This window comes from Gobius niger (assembly GCF_951799975.1).
Source record: "Gobius niger genome assembly, chromosome: 14".
In the NCBI taxonomy this organism is placed as follows: Eukaryota; Metazoa; Chordata; class Actinopteri; order Gobiiformes; family Gobiidae; genus Gobius; species Gobius niger.
The window spans coordinates 19,482,126-19,504,410 of record NC_136865.1 but is presented as its reverse complement, the minus strand read 5'-3'; the positions used below and the strand labels follow the sequence as shown (position 1 = coordinate 19,504,410).

Sequence of the window (22,285 nt, the reverse complement as noted above, 5' to 3'; positions counted from 1 at the left end):
TTAATTCCCGCGTGCAATTAAAGCATACAGGTCAAAATATCGAAAAGAACAGTCAAAAACCCACATTTAAACTGCGTAATTTGGAGAAACCTGAGCGTAACATGGCGCAGATCCACAAAGTGCCTGTTCTCAGCTGCTCCCAGAGTCCATATGACCTGCCACAGAAACTCACTGTGCCAGCGCCTAATCCTGTCTAAAAGGATTACTTTCTAACAACGTTGCTAAATTGGCCAAATAGGCATGGAAACACTGTGGCATGAAAAAAACCCTACTGTGTTACTTTGATGTGTCGTCAAATCCGCTGTGACCCAAGCATTCAAGGAGGAGGAACTGGCTTTAGGAACCTGTAGTTTTTTCAGGGAAGAGCGCAAGAACTGTTTCAATTATTTTGGGACCTGGGGTGAAGTGCAACAGTGACTGCACCTTAGGGCCTCTTGGGGATGATGCAATCGTCCTGCTCTGTGGTGAATACTACTTGCTTTCCTGGTGCAGCTCTTGGATTGTTAAAGGAATAGGCCACCGTTTTTACATACTGAGATATGTTCTTACCTTAGCTTTGACGAGTTCTTTAGGACCTGTCTGGTCTTCACCCGTGCCTTCAATCACGTAAACACAGCGCAGACAGCGTTAGCATTTAGCCTCTCCCTCTCTCCTCTATAGCTCCAAAACAGGTCAAGATAGAAGCTACCAAGCTCTTCCACGTTTTCCCTATTTAAATATGGTTACGTGAAGTGTTACACTACAAAGTATAATTATTGTAAGGCGTAATAATACCAGGAGTAGTTTGAAATCCGCGTAGTAATCTTCACTTTACTGTGCGGATGCCAAATTACTCCTGGTATTATTACGCCTTACAATAATTATACTTTGTAGTGTAACACTTCACGTAACCATATTTAAATAGTGAAAACGTGGAAGAGCTTGGTAGCTTCTGTCTTGACCAGTTTTGGAGCTATAGAGGAGAGAGGGAGAGGCTAAATGCTAACGCCGTCTGCTCTGTGTTTACGTGATTGAAGGCACGGGTGAAGATCAGACAGGTCCTAAAGAACTCATCAAAGCTAAGATAAGAACATATCTCAGTATGTAAAAACGGTGGCCTATTCCTTTAAAGTGCATATGACACTTACGACACACTTTTTTCTAAAACATAGTTAACACAATTATATTTTAGATTTTGCTAAACATTGTACCCAGTTTTCTTTAGTTTGGCCATTTTTGTGATGTTTATAGTTTAGTTTCCTTATTGGACACCGACAGGAAGTGACATAGAAGAAGGTAAACAATGTTAAACTGTTGCCGTGCCAACCATGTAAAGTCAATACGTTTGTTAAGTGGTGACATCACAGCTCTACTTCCGGGTCTGCAGATGTGCGAGAAACTACAAAAAACTCTTTAATACCACAATCACCATTGTGAAACTAAACAGAGAGTTACTGAACATATTTATTTATCAGGCCCATTAGCTAAAAATGCTGTACCTACTGCTATAAAAGTAATATTTACCAAAATCGCTACATCCAGGTTTAGCGGAGATAAATGCTAACGGCGCAGCAGCTACGCTAACCCAGGAAGTAGTGACTTTAGTACATTTTTGGCTAATGAGTCTGAGAAATAAGTAGGTTCAGTAAGTCTCAGTTGAGTTTTTCTCGCATATTAGCCGGTATGCTAGGACCCAGAAGCGGAAGTCGTGACCGTTGTCATTAAGGGGCTGTTACCATGGAGACAAGGCTAACACTGCTCCACCTGTCTCATAGGAAATCAAACCTCGATATTAGGCCTTTATGGACAGATGTCAGACATGTCTGCTCTGTACCATTGTATTCTTGGTGCCCTTTATGTTCAAAAAGAATTTCTCCTGTTTGGACACAATAAAGGCTAGTGTATCCAATATATCTACGACACAGAAAGGCCCCCACCTTGTACGTAAATCAAACCGCTCACTTCTTGCTGTGAGACAATCATAACCCCTCCAACTGTACCACAATGCACTTACAGATTATAACAAACCAACACTTTTCCCTTTTCTCGAGGAGGCTTTTCAAAATGTAAAAATATCCGCACTGATGGAGCACCCAGACAGTGAAGCGGCTTTGGGCTGACAGCAGGTCCACAGGTGTCACAGGTGCGTGTCGATTGGACCGCTGCCATTAAGGGGCTGTTACCATGGAGACAAGGCTAACACTGCTCTACCTGGAGGAAATCAAACCTCGATACTAGGCGTTTATGTAACAGATGAACAAATGACAAAACAAATGTATATTCCTCCAATTATGTATATAGCCTAATGTAATGAACGCATATCTAATTCACAGACCGTGTTATGCAGATGGCTCAATAACACTAGGCCTGTTCAGTGTTTTGGTATAAAGGTTACGGGGCAGTGTGATAAAGCGAAGAGTGGGCAGCTGGCCGAATGCCCACCCACAGCGGGCCGCTAAAAACCTCAGAGGGCTCTTGATGTGCCCCTGCAACATCTAAATATACTCGGTGTTCTCCTTCAAATACAAGGCTCGTATCAAAGAGAGAGAGGTGTGCAAAAAACAGGAGTGAAGAGCAGCTTTCATGAAAGAATACGCTTCTTCACGCTATGACCACTGGCAGACTCAGGCGTGAGAGTGGTTCTCAACTGGAGGATCGGCGGCACAAGTGGGTCATGGGTCGTTGGTCAATGTTTGAATCAGCAGAACTATGTGACAAGATACCAGATAATGATGAATTGGCAAAATCAATGTACGCATGTGAAAAACAGACAGACTAACCCAGTTTAATCAATACCATGTGGGCGAGACCGTATCCGTATTTCCCTGTACTTGGATATTGGTGTGTGTGACTGAGGAGCATCTACAGTTTGGCCTCACCTTGAGCTCTGTGATAAGTGTGGCCTTATTGTTGAACACTTGCCCTGTTTTGCCGGAGCATATGGAGGACTGGAGACAGTGTGGCCGCATCACCATCTGCGAAACAGTAACTACGTAGGTGTACCTCCGTCTGCCGTCTAAACACATTCACAGCCAGATATTCAATAACACATGGCTTTTAAAACATGTCTGTAGTGGCTGCTAACTGTAACGACAACAACAACAAGCAGATCAAAAGCGTCAAGAAATCTGTGCTCCAAGAATCGCCCCCAGAGTCCAGAGTCATGAAGAAGTGAGGGCGCTAACGGTGTGAATGGGTCATACTATGGATGCAATAAAAACAAGTGCTAGTGTGGCAGAGTTACACACTGGTTCTGGACCTCATACAGTATTAATTACTCCTTGATTTGGGATTCACATTGACAAGTGTCCCAGAACACACCGACCGTCATAACAAAGTGAGATAAATGTTGCCATAAAGAATATATTTGTGTGGAAAAGTGCCTGTTATTCAGCCAGTATCCTCGGGAAAGCATAAAACCACATGTTCTTGAATTAAGTGCCACAAAACAGCAACAAATGTGGATAATATATATTACATTTTCTCACTCAATACTAGTGTGAAAAACTAAATCAAATACAACAGCCCAGCTCTCAGAGAGGTAAGTTTTTTCTCTCTTCCTGCATGGGGAAAGTATATTCATCATGGGTTCTACACAGGCTGCACTTGTGCAGAAAAGACTCAGGGTCATCTTAACTCTCATCTGCACGTGCAAGGACAGCCAGTGTGCTAATTTAAAAGGGAGATTTTCTGAACAATTTGACATAGAAACCGTACTCTATTACAAACTGTTAGTCTACAAACTCAAAACGTCGCAATTTTATTCATTCTACAACTGCATCAGAACGATTGATTTCGAGCTGAAATGCTTAAAAGACAGTAAGAAATGTGTCCCTTTATTAACCAAAGAAAAATAAAATAAATGTAAAAACTAATTTGGGTTCTGTAAATTTACGAAAACGTGAATATGAATTCCAATCAGTGCTCCAGAGAACACTGTATTGTTACATCTGCACTGCAGTATTCATACAAAAGGTCTCGCTCTCATCATCATCCGCTCTGTCATCCTCTGCATAACAGCCAGCAGATAATGGACACTCTAAGAGTCTAAAAGTGAATTCATTTTAACACAACCAGCTCAACCAGAGCAATATGATAGAATGTATTTCATAGGTTTCCCTCCAAATGCTCCAAACAAAGTGACATTGACATTCAGATCCCGGGTGAGGAGTAAGTCGATAAAAAAAGTCTGGTAATCTTGAGCGTCCATTAATCGGTTTGTGGCGCAGATGCAGGCCAGGCTTCGTGCACAGTTAGTCACCTGAAGGATTAAACATTAAGGCCCTGGATAAGTAGATCAACTTGTCCCCACCACTGCTGCCCTCAAAACTACATTAGCAATGAGTAAAATACACACACCCATCGAGTCAATATTCAGAGGTGTAAGACACAAAGGCAGAGGCAGAGCACACAAGGCGGACAAATTGCTCTTGACCTGAGGACAAAGTAACTAACCTGAGCTAAGAGTTAAGAGAGTATATTATAATATATACGTATGTATGTAGTGATCTGCAGAATAACTTATAAGTCATAGATATTGTAAAATTCTGTGAGCTTCTATAACCTTGCACACAAGCTGAACGAATAATAGCTGCATTTCTGGGAAGGTCATGATGCCCAGACTCGAAGAGGTGTAACATGAGAGCAGGCTGTTGCGAGATGCTGGTAATGCACTCGCTACAGTCGGCTTTTTCACTGAGCGAGGAGTCTGTGGTTATGAACAAAACAATGTCTTTGTCATTCGTTCTTTCATTGTTTGAAAAGACACAATAGGCAGATGACAGTCTCATACAAAGTGGCAGGAGTTTGTGTGAGATGAGTGAGAGAGGATTTAGCACACATTGTTAACGAACACAAAACCTCTAAGTAATCATATACTTACTATTGGAAGAAATAAATACATTTGGTTTTCTACATTTTCCAAAACTGTTAAAATCCCTGGTCATGGACGGACTAGAGCTGGGTATTCACATAAGAGACCAACACAAAACATGTTTAATCTGATGGCTCTAGATATTGATTACAGCAGCATACAGACAAAAAAAATCATCTTCTCCTTTCAATATATTAAGGAAATGTGACTGAAAAGAACCAAAAATCAAAGTGTTGCTGAACGCCTCGTGAAGTCTGCATGTGAGGGCGTGGTGACATGGTGCTGCTGTGGAGAGGAGCCTCTAACGGGACACAAGGGCCTTTTATTACCAAAATGCCAAAGCCATAACCAAGGAGATGCACTTTCGCTCCAGCTACCCGCAGTGCAGCCTAACAACCACAGCACAAGCTCCTAGAAAACAAGATGGCATCACAAGGACAAAACTAGACAATAAACTCTTGGACAGTCATTAAAATTTACAACTGTAATATCGACTGTGCCAGGAAATTGTCCCTTCATGAATCCAATTTAGGACTGAGCAGTGAACCCATATTTTCCTTTCAGATTTTACTCCAAAGTTTATGCCAAAAATTGGGCCAATGTAGCAGACAACAATCATTTATTTAACCAACCTTCTTCTTCACCAACATCTTAGCGTTGAACCACTCATTTAAGTACTGAAAACAAAAGTTGCTGAATTTCTTTTGCTGGAATAGCTCAAAGGCAGGCAGTGGAAATGAATGCATACCTCGAGTTTGTTCTTGCATGTGAATGTCGAATATGATTTATGTTATTTCAAATCATCTTTTCACTCCACTTATGAATATAGCTTGTCATACACAGAGTTATCCCTAATGGTTTTTCAAGGTAGTGTTGATTTTTCTCAAATCATAATTCTCCAAACAAGGTCACACATTTTGATGGAGCTCTACCAGCAGGTGCTCAATGAAAAAGACCACCAAGCTTGCCTGACTCAGTCCCTACTAATAACCTTTGGGCTGTATTGTCATGCAGCATCTTTAAGTGAAAGTGTTGGGGGGTTGACCTGACCTCATTGTGGATGCTCCTGATGTGATAAAGCCACTGAAGCACAAGTTTGGCATGTGGGACACTGCTAGCTAAAGCTACTGTCCTGTAAATCCTGTTACACCAGCCTGGCAGCTGCTAGTGCTAAGAGATTTAATGAGCGTTTGATAACGCCGCGGGACAGCTGATTAGCAGCGGCATTAAGTTGACTTTTACAGGACAAATTGGGAGAAATAAATAGTGTTTAAGCATAGTAACCCTGCAGCATGACAAAGGGGTTGTGTGGCTAGCCGTGGCTATGCTAACCCCCGGCTGACAGACAGAGCGAGGCGCATGTTTGGAGCCTGACAGCTGAGAGGGCTCTGGAGGAGAGGGGGGTGGACCAGAAACAGCTGACAACAACAAGGGGACACAACAACTTCTTGGAAAGCTTACAGTACAAGTTGGCAACAATGGGAACTGTATTCAGGAGTTGTCCAAACAGTTAAAACTCAAAACATACCTTTGCTTTGCCGGCCTCGAGCTTCTTTTGCCTCTCCTCGTCTTCCATCTCTGTTGTCCCTGTGGCTGGGGCAAAGGAGAAATGGCTTCATACGAATAGTAGGTAACTAGATCCCCAAAGGCTAAATGCTAACTTGTCCTCATTCGCCTCGGAGCTCCCTGTCAAAGGCTGTCTCACGCCTGTCTAGGAGCTGTCTCCTTGTTGGTGGCAGACCGCCGCCATGTTTTCCACGTAAACATGAGAGCAGTCTGGGATGACGCTGTGGTGAAGCCGAGACCACGCCCACGGCATTCCTCTGGAGCCGCGTTCAAAGGCACTGGGTAATTACAGGACGTGAAAATGTACTTGTCACATTTAGGTTTGATTTTGTTGCCTTATTTGATAAAATATGAGTTATAACAAAAGGTTTCTGTTTTATTATTCGTATTAATTTTAATCTTTCCTTTTATAAAACGTTTTTCCGACTGTATTGAATTCAGCCGTTTAAGTTTGTTTTCTTATTTGGCTATAAAGAAATTATTTTGCATCTATGGCAAGCTACAAGCATGCACCTTACAACACAGAAGAAATAATGTGCTAGCCTATTAACAATATTTGATATAGTCCAAGTATTGACAGTCAAAACTTTTACTTATTTTTACAGAGGACAATGTGACTTACTTTGAAGAAAGTAAACATCTGAGCTTCCTTTGATGTAGTTGGTAACATGAGAGACTGGCATCAGTTTCTGGGACAGATGGCCTTGATACAAGACTGAAAGGACTTGAGGCTAACTTAAATCTTCAAATTAAATAGAAATACAATTTGATTATGTTTTACGAGTTACGTTAAATTTTAAGTGCCATGGTACAGCCACCTTAAATACAACTGCAATATCTAATGTGCTGGGCCGTTTTTAATCCATTTGTCACATTTGTCTGTCTCCTCTAGGAATTTTGTTGTCCTAGTCGTGTAGTTGTGGCTTAAAATATAGCATGTAAGTTTAAAATTGTCTCTAATTCAAATTATAGTGTTCGTTGTTGTGCTATCTCTCAAAGAAAACACGATTACATAAAGTCAATATTTAAGAATAGAAGGTAAATTGTCCCTGTATCTGTCACTTTGCTTCTTACACACAGAACAAACAAACTATTATTATTATTTCAATCCACTATTCCCATTATACTGAAGAAAGCCAGCTACAATCCAGCAAACTTCAAGAGCATGACAATAAACAATGTGTAGATGAAGCGCAAAAAGTGTTTACAATATTTATGAAAGAATGTTTCTTCCTCTTTTCCAGATCCTGAACCAAAGAAAGTTGTAAACATACCAGTAGCAGTGGCGGCAGCAGTAGATGGAGAGGACGTTCTTGGTCTTCGGCTGACTGGGGCGGTGCAGCTTATTGTCTGGCAAATTTTTAATTCCACCCATCGTCTTTTGGACATTTTTATCTTAATTTATTTGCCCCTATAAGGTACAGAGATCCCTGACGGTATTGTCCAATGGCTGGAGAATGGACATCTGAAAGTTTGTAACTGTTTGTAAATTATTTATTGAGGGAAGGACGGAGTAGTATGTCAGTAGTTACCCAAGCAACTTATAGCTGGTCGACCACAACAAATGCATCATCAAGAGCATGCAATTAATATTAATAAGAAAAGTGGCAATATTGATTCAAGGGTTCACCAGCAGCACCTTCACTACAAGAAATAGCCTACTTTGTTACCAGAACCAACACAAGATCATAAAGCATTGTTTTGCATAGTATTTACATTTTCAAAAGTATTAATTTAGCCTACATTGTCTCAAAGCACTTTAATAACCCCTTGGTTGGTGGTGAGTTTCTTCTGTTGCCAAAAGTTAAGCTTCACTTTATTGTCCCCATAGGAAAATTTGCCTTCCACATTTGGACCCATCCTTCAATGCGGCAGTGATGGGTAACCACAGTGCAGTGTCGAGATTTCACCTTCGCTCACTGAACATGGCCTTGAATAAAACTGTCTAAAACCAATCAGCCTCAGAGACCTCAAGAGCGGCTCTCATCACATCACGATGCAAATATGAAACCGGTCAAGTGTAAACGTAGACAGCACAGTGATATCAGAAATTATGTACTTCCCATGGAGAATGCATTCACAATCAAGAAGCAAATGAGACCAAAACACTTTTGAATGCACTTGTGGTGTGGAGTGAAAGCTAATGTAACAGCCAAAATGTAATACTGATCTGTCGTATTTACATATTTATGAGTGGTGGTGGTGGTGGTCATCAGCAGAGAGAGGGACTGGGTCATTCAATACATGGCAATTGCCCCAACTCAGACCACAAGAGTACTGTGTTTGACGTTATATTATAATGTTATCTTAATAATGGGTCAAAACTAAGTTCAAATAATCAGACCAAAGTTGGAAAATAACTAAACAGATAATACACAAACCACACCGAGTCCAGCCATAAACCTAAATAAAACCTTCATTGCCTAACAAGAAAAAGATGGCAACTTTAAAGTGCATACGACAGGTTTTAATGCTTTTGAAAATATGACTTATTTAGAAGGTTAACATCAGTTGCATATCATTTTATTTCAGTGAAGCAGCAATTTTGGAAGAAATGTTTGGCAAAACATTTTAAAAATGTAAAAATGATGGATTTTCCTCCCCCTACATGTTCCAGCCATGTCCTAATGTGTAGAATGAGCCCAGACATATTCACCACAACTGCCTCTAAAATCCTGCACTGTCACTCAAAAAGTTGTTACTTCGGGTCTGAATTGCCATCATGCACAAGCTTAATATAGAAGGTACAGTTACATGTATGACCTGAGGTGGCAGTAGAGAGTATAACATGGCCAACTTGCATCTAGCCCCTTTAAGCTGCTGACAAGAAATAACATACATAAAGGTAAAGTTCCAGAGCAGTTTGATATATAAATGGTTTGACTCATTTACCATTGACTTCACATGGTTGGCAAGGCAACAGTTTAAAATTGTTTGCTTTCATCTGTCACTTCCCGTCGGTGTCCAATAAGGAAGTGAACAATTGTGTCTATGTGTCATATGCAACTAGCCTGGCTAACACCAGACTAAAATCACAAGTGATATTTAGTCTGGGGACCACCAATTCATTTTCTCGTAGGAGAGGTGTGGTTTACGATCGTCCATACTCGTTTATTGGGCGATACGAAAAAAAAAAAAAAAAGTCTCATGCGTCTGCACGTAGCCACAGCCAATCGTATCATCGTATGAGATGACGTATGACGTACCCGCTGTAAACTTTTGAGCTAAATTATTTAGAACAAGGTCTAAAGCTTGATCAAAAAATACCATCGTGTCTGCTGCTGTCATGTTGGATCCGTAAATAAACTTTTTTATTATTATCCGTAAATAAACTACAAGCTTCCATATATCGAATAGCGCGTCATCGTCTTGCCGTCCCTCCTCGCTCTGTGATTGGTTCCCAAATCCACCGGAGATTTCGGCCATGGTCCCCAGGCTGTTGTGCAGTTCGAAATAATTCGAGCGCACACAGCAGCATGGTGTTAGCCAGGTTAATATGCAACAACTTTAAACACATAATTTCAATCGCATTTAGCCTATTGAAATATAAATAATTGCCTTGTACTTAATTCAGGGAGGAGACTGCGGAGTCCAGTCCATGTTTTATTTTGACAATACAATCATCTCTAGAGACCTTTCCCTCCTGTTGCAGACTATCACCGAACTGGCAAAATATCATACTCATAAGTGGGCACAGACAAAGCCAAATGGACTTCATTTAAAATAAAACGAACTCAACCAGTACCTCCAAACCATAAAGACGGTAGTCCTTCAAATACCCGGCTTTAAAGTGCATATGACACATTAGACACAACTTTTGCTAAAACATAGTTAACACAACTGCATTTACAATTTGCTAAAAATTATACCCGGCTTTCTTTAGTTCGGCCATTTTTGTGATGCGTATGAAACTTTTCACTTCCTTATTGGACACCGACAGGAAGTGACGTAGATGAAGGCAAACAATTTCAAGCTGTTGCCGTGCCGACCATGTTAAGTCAATGGGAAATGAGTCAAACTGATATTGCTGGGTTTCAGGTGACATCACAGCGTTCCAAAGGCCTATAATAGTATATAAAGGTACAATTATTTTGTTTTTGAGGAGATTGGTCTTAATGGTTGTAATGAGAGATCATGGACCCAGTGTCTGATATTCATGATAATTTTTGTAATTCATAAATGTTCTTTTTAGACACGACTTGTGACAGTGTAATGCTGTTAATGGGGAGAACTGTCTCCTGCCCCCCCACTGGGTCCTATGACATCATCACACAACCCAGCAATGGAACTTTACCTTTATCGATGTCACTTCCGGTCAACAGCTTGAACATGTTCTGCCCAACATTTCTTCATTAAAATTGCTGCTTCACCGAAATAAAATGATAACTACACAACTGATAAACTAGCAACTGGTGTTCGCCATCTAAATAAGTCATATATGACTTATTTCAAAGTGCATGTATGCACTTTGATTTTATATAAACAAAATAGAAAATAAAACATACCCCGAACTTTCTCTATCATTTGCCCCCATCTACTGGTCGAAATGAGGACTGTTTTTTTTGACCGACAGATGGCGATAGAATCAAACACTCGCGAGATTTTGTGTAGTTTCACTTTGAATCGCGTCGCGTGCGCAGAGCGGTGCAGCATGGAGCTCCTCCGACAGTGAAATCTCTCTATCTTCGGAGAAACGTTTCCCTCTATGGTACGTGTTTAGGTTAGATATATCATTTTTTTATATATTTAATGATAGGCTTAACGTCTATAAATTAATCGTAGCTTGTGTAAACGAGGTATTATTTGAAAAGGACAAAAAACAGATGAGGTCATTCAAGGCGAAGCTGAGGAAATGATACTGAAACTAGTACTTTCCACGTAGATATTCCAGGATAAAAGTTTGGAAGTCTCAGCGTGTATTGCTGCTCTGTTATATACATACAGAAATGTTAAAGTAAGAAAAAAAGTACGGAAGTTAGAGAAATACATTGGCTTTCCATCTATATCCGCACTACTTTGCCGAATAATGTTGAGATTATTTTCTAGAATTAAGGCAAGAATCTGATTCGTCAGAGTTGTTGAAGTTAAAGAGCCTACTCAAATATTTTTTTTTTTTTTTAGTTAATCTATAAAATAAAATGTTTTAGGTAAGTTCTTTAAGCTATTTTATCTAATGTGTATTTTTTTTAATGTCTATTCTAGCCTTGGCATGAGACAAGTGGCAATGTTCAGTATTAATTGTACAGACTTTTTTTAAAAAAATTTGATAGCAGTTTTCTAATTGTATGTACAACTTGCTCTTATTCATTCACTTTATGGTCAAATTGTAGTACTAATGTGTGTGTGTGTTTTTTTCTTTTCCAGGCCTTTCACTGATAAGTTTTAGCACCTGACACTGAAATGGCGGCCGGAGTCAGAGCATTTCTTGTTCTTCATCGAGCATCCCTCGGTCTGACTGCGGTACGAACGACATCTGTGTGTTTTTCGAGGCAGCTCTGCGACGTTTCTGCCCCAGCAAGCGGCAGTGACCCGAAACCGATCACTAACCCCGAAAATGTGTCTTTACTGGAAAACCTCAACTTGATGGGCGTTGATGTGAAAATGGCCCGTCAACGCCAGCCTGGAGTGCTGCGTAAAATCTTCACGAATGAACAAGGTGTTGCCATGTTTCTTCAAGGCAAAGGAGCCAGTCGCAAAGTGGTGGCAAGTGTTATAACGCGCTACCCGCGAGCCATAACGCGCTCACACGATCACCTTGAGAAACGCTGGACACTGTGGAGAAGCATTTTTGAGTCTGATGAAGAAATTGTGAACATCCTGGAAAGGTCACCGGAGTCATTTTTCCGATCAAGCGACAATGATAATTTAAAGAAAAACATAGATTTTCTATCCTCTTTAGGACTTCACTCCAAATATCTCCATAGACTATTGACCACAGCACCACGGACGTTCTCCAACAGCCTGGAGCTTAATAAACAAATGCTTGAATGTTTGGAAGATGTCTGCGCTGAACTTGGAGGAGAAGACCCTGAAAAATTTGCCAAAACTGTGATATCAAGAAACTTCTTTATTTTTATCAGAAGCATTAAAAGAGTCAGAACAAATATTGTTTATTTGCAAAAATACCTTAAGCTGAAAGACGATGAACTTTTAGCCTTCCTTCAAGGTCCCGGGGCGGACATACTTGACCTTTCCAGTGAATATCTGAAAAACAATTTCCTGAGTTTTCAAGAGAAAATGCTTTTGCTTGGGTCTAAAAAATCTGATGTCCAGAAACTGCTCGTGAGGTTTCCCTCTCTTTTATACGTTGCACCGAGCACGTTAAGCAACAAACTGGACTTAATTGTGAAAAGTGGAATTAATGTCAAACTGATAGTGGAGAAGCCCAAGGTTTTGAACTACAGCGCACAGACTATTATGGGGAAAATAGAGGAGCTGAACAGAGCTGGCTATGACTTTCAGAAAAACGGCATTGGCATTTTAGACATGAGTCGAAAAAGATTTGATGCTAAGATGGAGAAACTCTCTGTTACACCTTAAGAGTAACCGCTTCATACAAAACGTTTTTATTTACTCACATGAGCTCTATGCACTCACTGTAGAATTTATTTTACATTATTAGAATGAGCTTATAATTACTAAAACTGTAATTTCATGATTTCATGTACAATAAAAGCCAGCTGTGTCTTAAACTCTTGTTTTATGCAGTTTTTGTGAAACGAGCACATAGTTTAACTTGTGAGTCAATCAACAACTGGCTCCTTCTGATTGTCCATCTCTGATTCGCTTCATGTTTTGGTTGCCTATCTACATACCCGAGTGTGACGTTTCAAGGTATTGGTAATTTGGTATCTTTTTGTGGAAGAATTTGTTTTGAGAATGTGTGATATTTGTAATATGCCAAACTAAGCTTGTCAAGCGGTAAAATTCTGGTGCAAAGTTCAAATCAATGTTAGTTTTATAGCTAAGGCCTGGCAAAATGTAGATAATTCACACATAATTTCCCCCCCATAGTTTATCCATGTACAGCTTTACAATACAAAACTCATGGAAAAATACATCAATACTTACATCACTTTTTTTGCCCTCGGGAGTATCACAAGACGTGCAGCAGGTTTTTCAGAAACTTCAATGCACGGAACTTTATAGATGAGAAAATATAGTTGTTGGATATTTTTGGGGAATATTTTTGGACACTGCACAGAACAAAGTAACAACAAAGATAGGGACACGAACAACAACACCAACAAACAACAAACTGTCAAGGTGGAAAAAAAAAAAAAAAAAGATATGCGGAACCATTGTTGATTTCCCACTTTCCCACTTCAGCGGACTCGTTTGACTGATGCACTCAGAAACTCACGCTGCTACACGTTCATGTCAGCGCTGCCACAGACGAATATAGCTATTAATAATCTTTTTCACCTCTGATCAATCATTCTGTCTGTTTTAGGAAACATAAAGTATGCATTTGGATTGATGCCACGCGCTATTTAAAAACATGTGCCGTTTTTGTTGGCTATTACCTTGATTAGCATGTTTGCAAAACCTGCTTGGGTGTTTATTTACTTGTGGCTGGAGCTGCTGAGTTAGTGAGTTAAATTTATCTGTATGCCGCTCATTTGAAATAAAGTTGCTTCTTTGATTCACTTTTATGGATCACACAAGTGACATCCTCATTTAAGATTTGAAAATAATGTGTTTTCAAGGACATTAATTGATGAATATGGAAAAAGCGGAGGGAACTTCCACTGAAAGTACAACACATGTTCCTGTGAAGGGTGAAGCCTATATCAAATCACAGTAAGTAATATCATCTATGCTCTGAATGTTCATGAATTACACGCGGTTGGCCATTGCTATCATGTAATTTCAAACACTTGTTTTCGATGCATATTAACAAAAGTAAGATCTTAAAGGAACAGGCCACAGTTCTTCCATACTGTGATATGTTCTTACCTGAGCTTAGACGAGTTGATATGTACCTGTCTGGTCTTTGTGCCCGTGGAAGAGCGTGTTTTCTTCCAAGTTCCCCCGTTTCGAACTATAGGAATACATTGGGAGAGGCGAAATACTAACAACATATTTGATTGTTTTGCGTGACTGAGCATACGCACAAAGACCAGACAGGTACATATCAACTCGTCTAAGCTCAGGTAAGAACATATCTCAGTATGTAAAAACGGTGGCCTGTTCCTTTAAAAAGGATTAAACCTTAATTTCAACAGATCAGTGTTTATGTTGTTATTTTGTATGCAGTTGTAATGGCTTCATCTATGACTGCATAAAAGCCTTGCATCTTTTTAAAATTTATTTATTACCAGATACCTAACAACTAAAGATGCATTTCATGAGTTTGTTGACTCAAAGTGGAAGTCAAGTGGAGTAAAAGGCAAAAGCGAAGATACCAAGGAAGATGCAGAGGTGGCACCTGTGAAAGAGCCTGAAGTGAAGAAACCCAAATTGGACCAAGAGGAGACAAACAAAAGTGAGAAGCCAGATAAAAAACAGTGGCGTGGACAGAATAAGTCGAGACCCCACACAAAGCACACTGCATATGATGAAAAGCGCCTCTGTCTGTCACTGATTAAGGTATGAACTTTCAAGCTATTTAAAGTGACGTAATACCTAGTTTATGATGGCTATTGCTATTTATTTATAGGACAACCAAGAATGCCAGTATGGAGAAAAATGCCACTTCTACCATGACGTGGCTGAGTACATGAAGAATAAACCTGCTGATATCGGGGACAAATGTTACCTGTATGACACCTTTGGGAAGTGCCATTATGCCTTCGCTTGCCGCTTCGCCAAGGCACACACCAATCCAGACTTCACGATGATAGAAAAGGCAGATCTAGTGAAAGCCTTTGAGGGGAGAATCCTTGTAAAGAATAGTTTAAGCAAAGATCTTCAAATACGTCTCAGGAAGCGCTTAGTGAAATTCCCCAAGTCAGAGGAGTATCTCAAAGCTCTTGCAAAACAAAAAGAGAAGACGGAGCAGCCCAAAAATGGTAAGGAATTTGAACCTCTGGCAGTGTAAGTTGTCATTACTTTGCTTTTTGTTTTGTGTTATGTTCCTTTAGATATGTCTTATCCACTATAACTGAATCTGTTATTACTTTGTTTTCCACACAGGTGCTGAAACAAATGCAGCAGTTGAAAAAGTTGAAGACAGCCAGCAGACATCCACAGAGTCCGAAACTCAAGTAAGTCTAGTGAAAGTGTGCTATGCTACTGCCACTACCATTTCTATTTAAACTGATAGGATTGATCTTTTATAAATTGCAGCTAAACGTAGAGAAACAGGCTGAAGTGAAGACGATTGGGCCTCTAATGGACACAGACATCATCAAACTGAGACCATGTGAAAAGAAATCAGTAAGACTTCCTTTAGACTTGATTTTGCATAGAATACTGTTGCTGATTATGTTAATAAAATAAAGCCCTGTTGTTTGTCTATAGGTGGACTTTAAGGATAAGCTCTACCTTGCCCCTTTGACGACCGTATGTATCGCCGTCCTTGTAATTCAACAATAATATCCACGAGAATACTGTTTTTGCCCTGACCACATCTTGCTTGTACTTGGTCCCCATTGCATTTTTCAGTGTGGAACTTTGCCGTTCAGACGTGTTTGTAAGCGTTTCGGGGCCGACATCACATGTGGAGAGATGGCCATGTGCACCAACCTGCTGCAGGGACAGCAGTCCGAATGGGCTCTGATGAAGAGGCACGAAAGTGAAGACGTGTTTGGTGTTCAGGTGAGTTTTATTTGGAGTATGAAAATGTTTGTGATTCAAGAACAATAACACCAAATCTGTGTTTGTCTGTAGTTGGAGGGTTGCTTCCCAGACACTATGACGAAATGTGCAGAGCTCATCAACAACAACGTCGAAGTCGACTTTGTGGACATAAACTCCGGATGCCCTATTGATCTAGTTTACAAGAAGGTAAATCAGAATGACAAAACGATATTACATAAAGATGATTAGTTTACCTACCTATACATTAGTTAGTTAGTTTTTTGTTTCAAGCACACAATGAAAAAGTGTACAATATGTGCAACATAAGACAATGATCCAAAGAACACAACAAAGAAAATCCACCGCTGCTCGAAAGGGAGTGGGATGAAGTTTAACACTTATTAATTTCCACCCCCTCTTCCAAAATCTTAATACAATAGTTTACTTCCTTTGGTTATATCCACTCTCTTGCAAAACACAAGCACAAGGCTAAACCAACTAATTTTCCTTCATTTTGATAACGTTCAAAAATTATTTCTTTAAATCTTTTCCTGAATTGTTTTATATTTGGACATTCCTTGAGCGCTGCTCATTTAAACTGTTCCACAGTTTTACCCCTTTTACAGAAACACACACACTTTTCCTCCTACTGTTTACCATTACACACTCTCCTTCCCTTTGAGTAAACCATTTTTGTACATTTTGAGGTAAAATGTTTTGCTTTGCCCTATGCGGGATGTGTACAGTCTGCAATTCCACCAGATCTGTATATTTTAACTTGGACTCTTGTACTGGTTGTTCCCTCTTGTTAGGGCGGTGGCTGTGGTCTGATGACGCGCACCAGGAAGTTTGAACAGATAATCAGGGGAATGAACTATGTAAGTAATGTGTATTTTTGTGTAATATATTTATTTCTATTTTTATTATATTAACATCTTAATATCAACTATTGCCCAAAGGCCCTTGATGTCCCTCTAACAGTGAAGATAAGGACAGGTGTTCAGGAGAAGTGTACTATTGCCCACAAACTCATCCCAGAATTCAAGCAATGGGGCATCTCGATGATCACAGTTAGTTACATTTCATCATCTATATTATTACAACAATTGATGCACAATCTTGTATAATTCTTCTAATAATCTCATAGTTACACGGACGATCTAGAGAACAGCGCTACACAAAGTTGGCCGACTGGGACTACATCAGCAGCTGTGCCGAGTTGGCCAGCCCTGTACCTCTTTATGGTACGTCTGTAGATCATTTTGACTGAAAAAAACAATAGTATGACTGCATTGATCTTAACTGATGGCCTGTAATTTCAGGTAATGGAGACATCTTGTCCTATGAAGATGCCATGAGGGCAAGAGAGACAGGAGTTTCTGGCATCATGATTGCAAGGTTGATTTTCGAATGTTTAAATACATGTACATATTTTATTTGTTGCAACAACAGAATAAAAACGTCTGTCTTGATAGGGGAGCTCTGATTAAACCGTGGATCTTCACTGAGATCAAGGAGAGCAGACATTGGGACATTTCCTCTGGTGAGCGTTTGGACATCCTCAGGGACTTCACCAACTACGGCCTGGAGCACTGGGGCTCCGACACCCGTGGAGTGGAGAGAACACGCTCTTTCATGTTAGAATGGCTCTCCTTTATGTGCAGGTGAATATTATCATGAGCATTACCTATTTTTGAGGTTTGGACAGATGCGTAAACTGTGTCACGTTGTAGATATATCCCTGTTGGGCTACTGGAGCGCGTGCCCCAGAAGATCAACGAGCGCCCTCCATATTACATGGGCAGGGACTATCTCGAGTCATTGATGGCAAGTCAAAACGTCGGAGACTGGATCAGGATCAGGTAAGAAAACACAAAATCAAACTCTGATCACATGTAGCAATAAAACTGACAAAGATTTTCTCATTTTTAGTGAAATGCTGCTTGGACCTGTTCCCACAAATTTCAACTTTCTTCCTAAGCACAAAGCAAATGCCTACAAGTGATTTACCCCCACACGGATCAATGCAGTTTATATTTTACCGGTGTGTTTTTGGATTTACAATTTTGAGTTATTGCTGTTTGAACTTTAGGCTTTTGAATAGACTTTTACTTTAAATGTGGCTTAAATTAAGGCAGATTAACTTTTGTTCATGTTACCATTCAAATAAAACCCAAAACCCCTTTGTATCGTGTCTGTGTTGTTAATCACTACGCAAAGTACAGATATTTCCAGTACACTTTTTTATTATGATATTGCCCATCAACTGGAGTTTAAATACATCCAAAGACTGAAAACATGGTACATGGACTACTTAAAGCCATACCGCGTAGAATTCTACCAAATAAATAAAATTCAAATGCAAGCATTTATTTTATGACAGATATTTTCATCATTAAAAAATATCTCATACATGTACAAACAAATATTTAAGAGTCTCACCCCTCCTAAGATATGACTGTAAACTTTACTGGGAGTGGGTACGTCTCCAGCTCGTTTCCATGGAGATGTGACTAAAGGCAGCAGAATTTGAGATTTTAACAGGTTAGTTTCTCATCCAAATCCATTCTTTTATAACCCACTGCAGTAATAGCGTATTCTGTGTTGAGCTGGTCACTAGGAGCATGTTTTGTTTTGCCGCCAACAGTATAGTTCAAAATGTTGTGCAGTGTACCTTTAAAGAAATGTATGAATATATAGCTGCTGTCTTGATGAGTGCAACTCCAGGAAAAAGTCAGTCCTGATGGTTTGATTCACCCTTTTTGTGTCTAATTACTGGATGACAGAGAAAATACATTGTGTTACCCAGAAAAACAGTAAACAAATAAATTACATTATAACTGTAAGGAACATCCACACAGCATTTTTTTTTTTTTTTAATAGAGTGAGCGTAAATCATGAGCGTGTCACGTGAGCGCACTAATTAGCTGATTAGCCGCTGCAGCAGGTGTTCCTCATCAGGCCTGCAGGTTTTGAAGCCCGTCTGTCCTGCTGCTCTCCCACGTTGAGCAGCTCTGGACTCGCCTCCTGTGTCCATGGGTCTGAACTGGGTCGAGCGCGCGGTGGTCCGTTTCGCGTGGTCGCTGCTGTTGCTGGGTTTAGTCCAGGGATGGAGATTGATCACTGAAGAAGAAACAAAGAAAATTCTGGCAGGACGGTCCACGACGAACCCTGGTAAGCAAATGGTGAAGAATGACACGTGTGCTGTTAACTCGTGAGTTTTGTCTGAAGATGAAAGACCAAAGGTAATGATGATGATACATAGCCTTCTACTCTGCGAGATTCAAGGTTAAGATGTGGCTGCAATTTAAATTCTTTACAAAAATCTAGTGTCAAATGCTTTGATTCGGCGGAAAATGATAAAGAATTAATGTGGGCAATAGATTTCAAAATCTCTAGTAGTATCTGTATCTATTTGTCATTTCTTGTTTTTTTTAACTTTTTTTTTAGTTGCACCGGACACCAATGCAAGACCCGAGACCCATGAAAGCCCTCCCATTATATCTGATGACGACGTGGAAGATCTTGAATATGATGACTCCATTTATAAGTCATTTTACAAGGGTAAAGATACTGTAAACTGGGAATTCAAACCAAATTTTCTTGGTCACCTATACCCTCCACCTCCCCCATATGACGAAGTGGAGGTGGTGGAGGAAGGGGAGGGCCCTACTGGAAATCACTTTGTGTGCGCCAAAGATGCATTTCAAATCCATCTGTTTAATGAGGACCTGGACGGAGTCAAAGTTATTGGTAAGTGAGGAGTTGTTGGGTTTTATAGATCCATCAATAAGGATTTATTTTTTAATCAACAATTTTCTGTTTCCAGATTCAGACGGTGTTCCGAGAAGTGTCGGGAGCCCAAAGTCTTGTAGTTTCATTAGAAACGGGAGCTTGATTGTGCCCTATGGGTGTTCTACCAGCTTCAAGGTTAGTGTGTTTATACATAGTATACACTTATTTTCGAAACAGAACTCAACTTTCCAGACTGAAGGTCAAAATTGATTGCTCATTTGACTTCGGTTTTGATACTGTTGCTGTTCTATGACCTCACATGTATTCCCTCTGAATTTGATTGGTGGACGCGGCGTTGGATGTTCATATTTTTATTCCTATACTTCAAGGGAATACAATTATCTAAACTAACCACACAATCCTAAAGCTCATTGAACTCTTGTCATAGTAGCCAATGAATGACAAATATTGGACAAACTTGGTCCACTTGTATTAATCTTATCAATGGCATGGAATGAAATGCCTCAGCCTTTTTCTATATAGCTCCCAAATTATGTATCTGCATAGCTAGCTATAATTGTCAAAATACTTGATAATATGGAGGTACTTGAGCACTATGCTGGATGTACTTGGAATTGCCTCAGATTTCAAAAGACAAAAAAGGCCATTTACCTACATTTGGAACATGACTACTAAAAACTGCATGAGCTAGCTCTAGTTGCTCACTTTGGTAACATTTTGGCAGTTTCTGCATCAAAGCTAGATTAGCTGGTTGCCATTTTTATTTTATGAGATAAGATGTGGGACTGATTTTACTTTTATGCATCTTTACACAGAACGATGAATACATTCTTGAGTTGTTGTTGGCTGGAGGAACTCGACTACGAACAACTTGTCCAAAATTGGGTCCAAAATTGGGTCCAAAATTGGGTCCAAAATTGGGTCCAAAATTGGGTCCAAGTGGACTTTCACCCCGTGCGAACCCTGTGCCCAACCCGGGCTGTCCCTTCATAACTGGAGGGACAGGGGGAGGATGGGTGACACCGGCTGGAGGAGGGGGAGGGGGAGGACCTGTGCCCACCCTGGGCTGTCCCTTAACTGGAGGGACACCGTGTGGAGGATTGGTTGCGCCGGCTGGAGGAGGGGGAGGGGGAGGACCTGTGCCCAACCTGGGCTGTCCCTTAACTGGAGGTACACCGTGTGGAGGATTGGTTGCGCCGGCTGGAGGAGGGGGAGGACCTGAGCCCACCCTGGGCTGTCCCTTCACAACTGGAGGGACGCCGTGTGGAGGATTGGTTGCGCCGGCTGGAGGAGGGGGAGGACCTGAGCCCACCCTGGGCTGTCCCTTCACAACTGGAGGGACGCAGTGTGGAGGATTGGTTGCGCCGGCTGGAGGAGGGGGAGGACCTGAGCCCACCCTGGGCTGTCCCTTCACAACTGGAGGGACGCCGTGTGGAGGATTGGTTGCGCCGCCTGGAGAAGGGGGAGGACCTGTGCCTGACCTGGACTGTCCCTTCACAACTGGAGGGACACCGTGTGGAGGATTGGTTGCGCCGGCTGGAGGAGGAGGGGGAGGACCTGTGCCCGACCTGGACTGTCCCTTCACAACTGGAGGGATGCCGTGTGGAGGATTGGTTGCGCCGGCTGGAGGAGGGGGAGGACCTGAGCCCACCCTGGGCTGTCCCTTCACAACTGGAGGGACACCGTGTGGAGGATTGGTTGCGCCGGCTGGAGGAGGGGGAGGACCTGAGCCCACCCTGGGCTGTCCCTTCACAACTGGAGGGACACCGTGTGGAGGATTGGTTGCGCCGCCTGGAGGAGGGGGAGGACCTGTGCCTGACCTGGACTGTCCCTTCACAACTGGAGGGAAGACACCTGGAGGAGGGCCGTCATCGCCGCCATCGCCGCCCCTCACCCGAAGTAGGTTTTTTATTTTTTTAATATGGGCTGTTTCCCAAAGCCTAGGTACTTTGCCTTGGATTTGAAGGCGGTGCCTTCAAATCCAAGACAAGTGTCCTGCATTGGTCCAAAAAGAGCTGCTAATGGAACACTTTAGAGTAGGGCTGAACGATATGGGTTCATGCCAGATATTTCGATCAATACGATATAGCTATGGGTTAGATGAAAACCAAGCATTTTTCAGAAAAATGAGTGCTGTTCTATGGATCTGTCATTTAGATCTTTCAATTTTAATGTTTTGAATGTTCATATCAATATAATAACGATATATCATTACTTCGTTATTAAAATCCTGAATGTTCAGATCTCTATCGACGCGATAACGAGATATCTTTCAGCCCTACTTCAGAGGGAGTGGAAGTGACATCAAAATGAAAAGCTCTGGAGGAGGGAGATCGCCTCAAAATCCCCCTAAACAGCTAAAGTAAT

At 41.0% G+C, this 22,285-nt stretch overlaps 3 protein-coding genes across 3 annotated transcripts in view; 2 read left to right on the top strand and 1 right to left on the bottom strand.

The window, feature by feature from the left end:
• Positions 1-6,635, bottom strand: part of akap9 (A kinase (PRKA) anchor protein 9) — a 73,255-nt gene extending 66,620 nt beyond the window's left edge. Inside the window, exon 1 of the mRNA XM_079570396.1 lies at positions 6,381-6,635. Within this exon, the coding sequence (XP_079426522.1) occupies positions 6,381-6,428 (48 nt within the window). The 5' untranslated portion in view covers positions 6,429-6,635. The remainder of the gene's footprint in view (positions 1-6,380) is intronic.
• Positions 6,636-11,034: 4,399 nt separating this feature from the next.
• Positions 11,035-12,958, top strand: mterf1 (mitochondrial transcription termination factor 1; the record flags this gene model as incomplete). Its single annotated transcript, XM_079570658.1, has 2 exons — positions 11,035-11,126; positions 11,783-12,958. The coding sequence occupies exon 2, from the start codon at positions 11,819-11,821 to the stop codon at positions 12,956-12,958; it is 1,140 nt and encodes a 379-aa protein (XP_079426784.1). The 5' UTR covers positions 11,035-11,126; positions 11,783-11,818.
• A 966-nt stretch (positions 12,959-13,924) lies between these two features.
• On the top strand, positions 13,925-18,368 carry dus3l (dihydrouridine synthase 3-like). Its single transcript, XM_079570461.1, has 16 exons — positions 13,925-14,010; positions 14,128-14,221; positions 14,743-15,010; positions 15,081-15,457; positions 15,597-15,627; positions 15,710-15,799; positions 15,884-15,925; positions 16,028-16,180; positions 16,253-16,369; positions 16,975-17,040; positions 17,122-17,232; positions 17,310-17,406; positions 17,485-17,560; positions 17,638-17,826; positions 17,896-18,024; positions 18,095-18,368. The coding sequence occupies exons 2-16, from the start codon at positions 14,139-14,141 to the stop codon at positions 18,165-18,167; spliced, it is 1,902 nt and encodes a 633-aa protein (XP_079426587.1). The 5' UTR covers positions 13,925-14,010; positions 14,128-14,138; the 3' UTR covers positions 18,168-18,368.
• Positions 18,369-22,285: the final 3,917 nt, after the last annotated feature.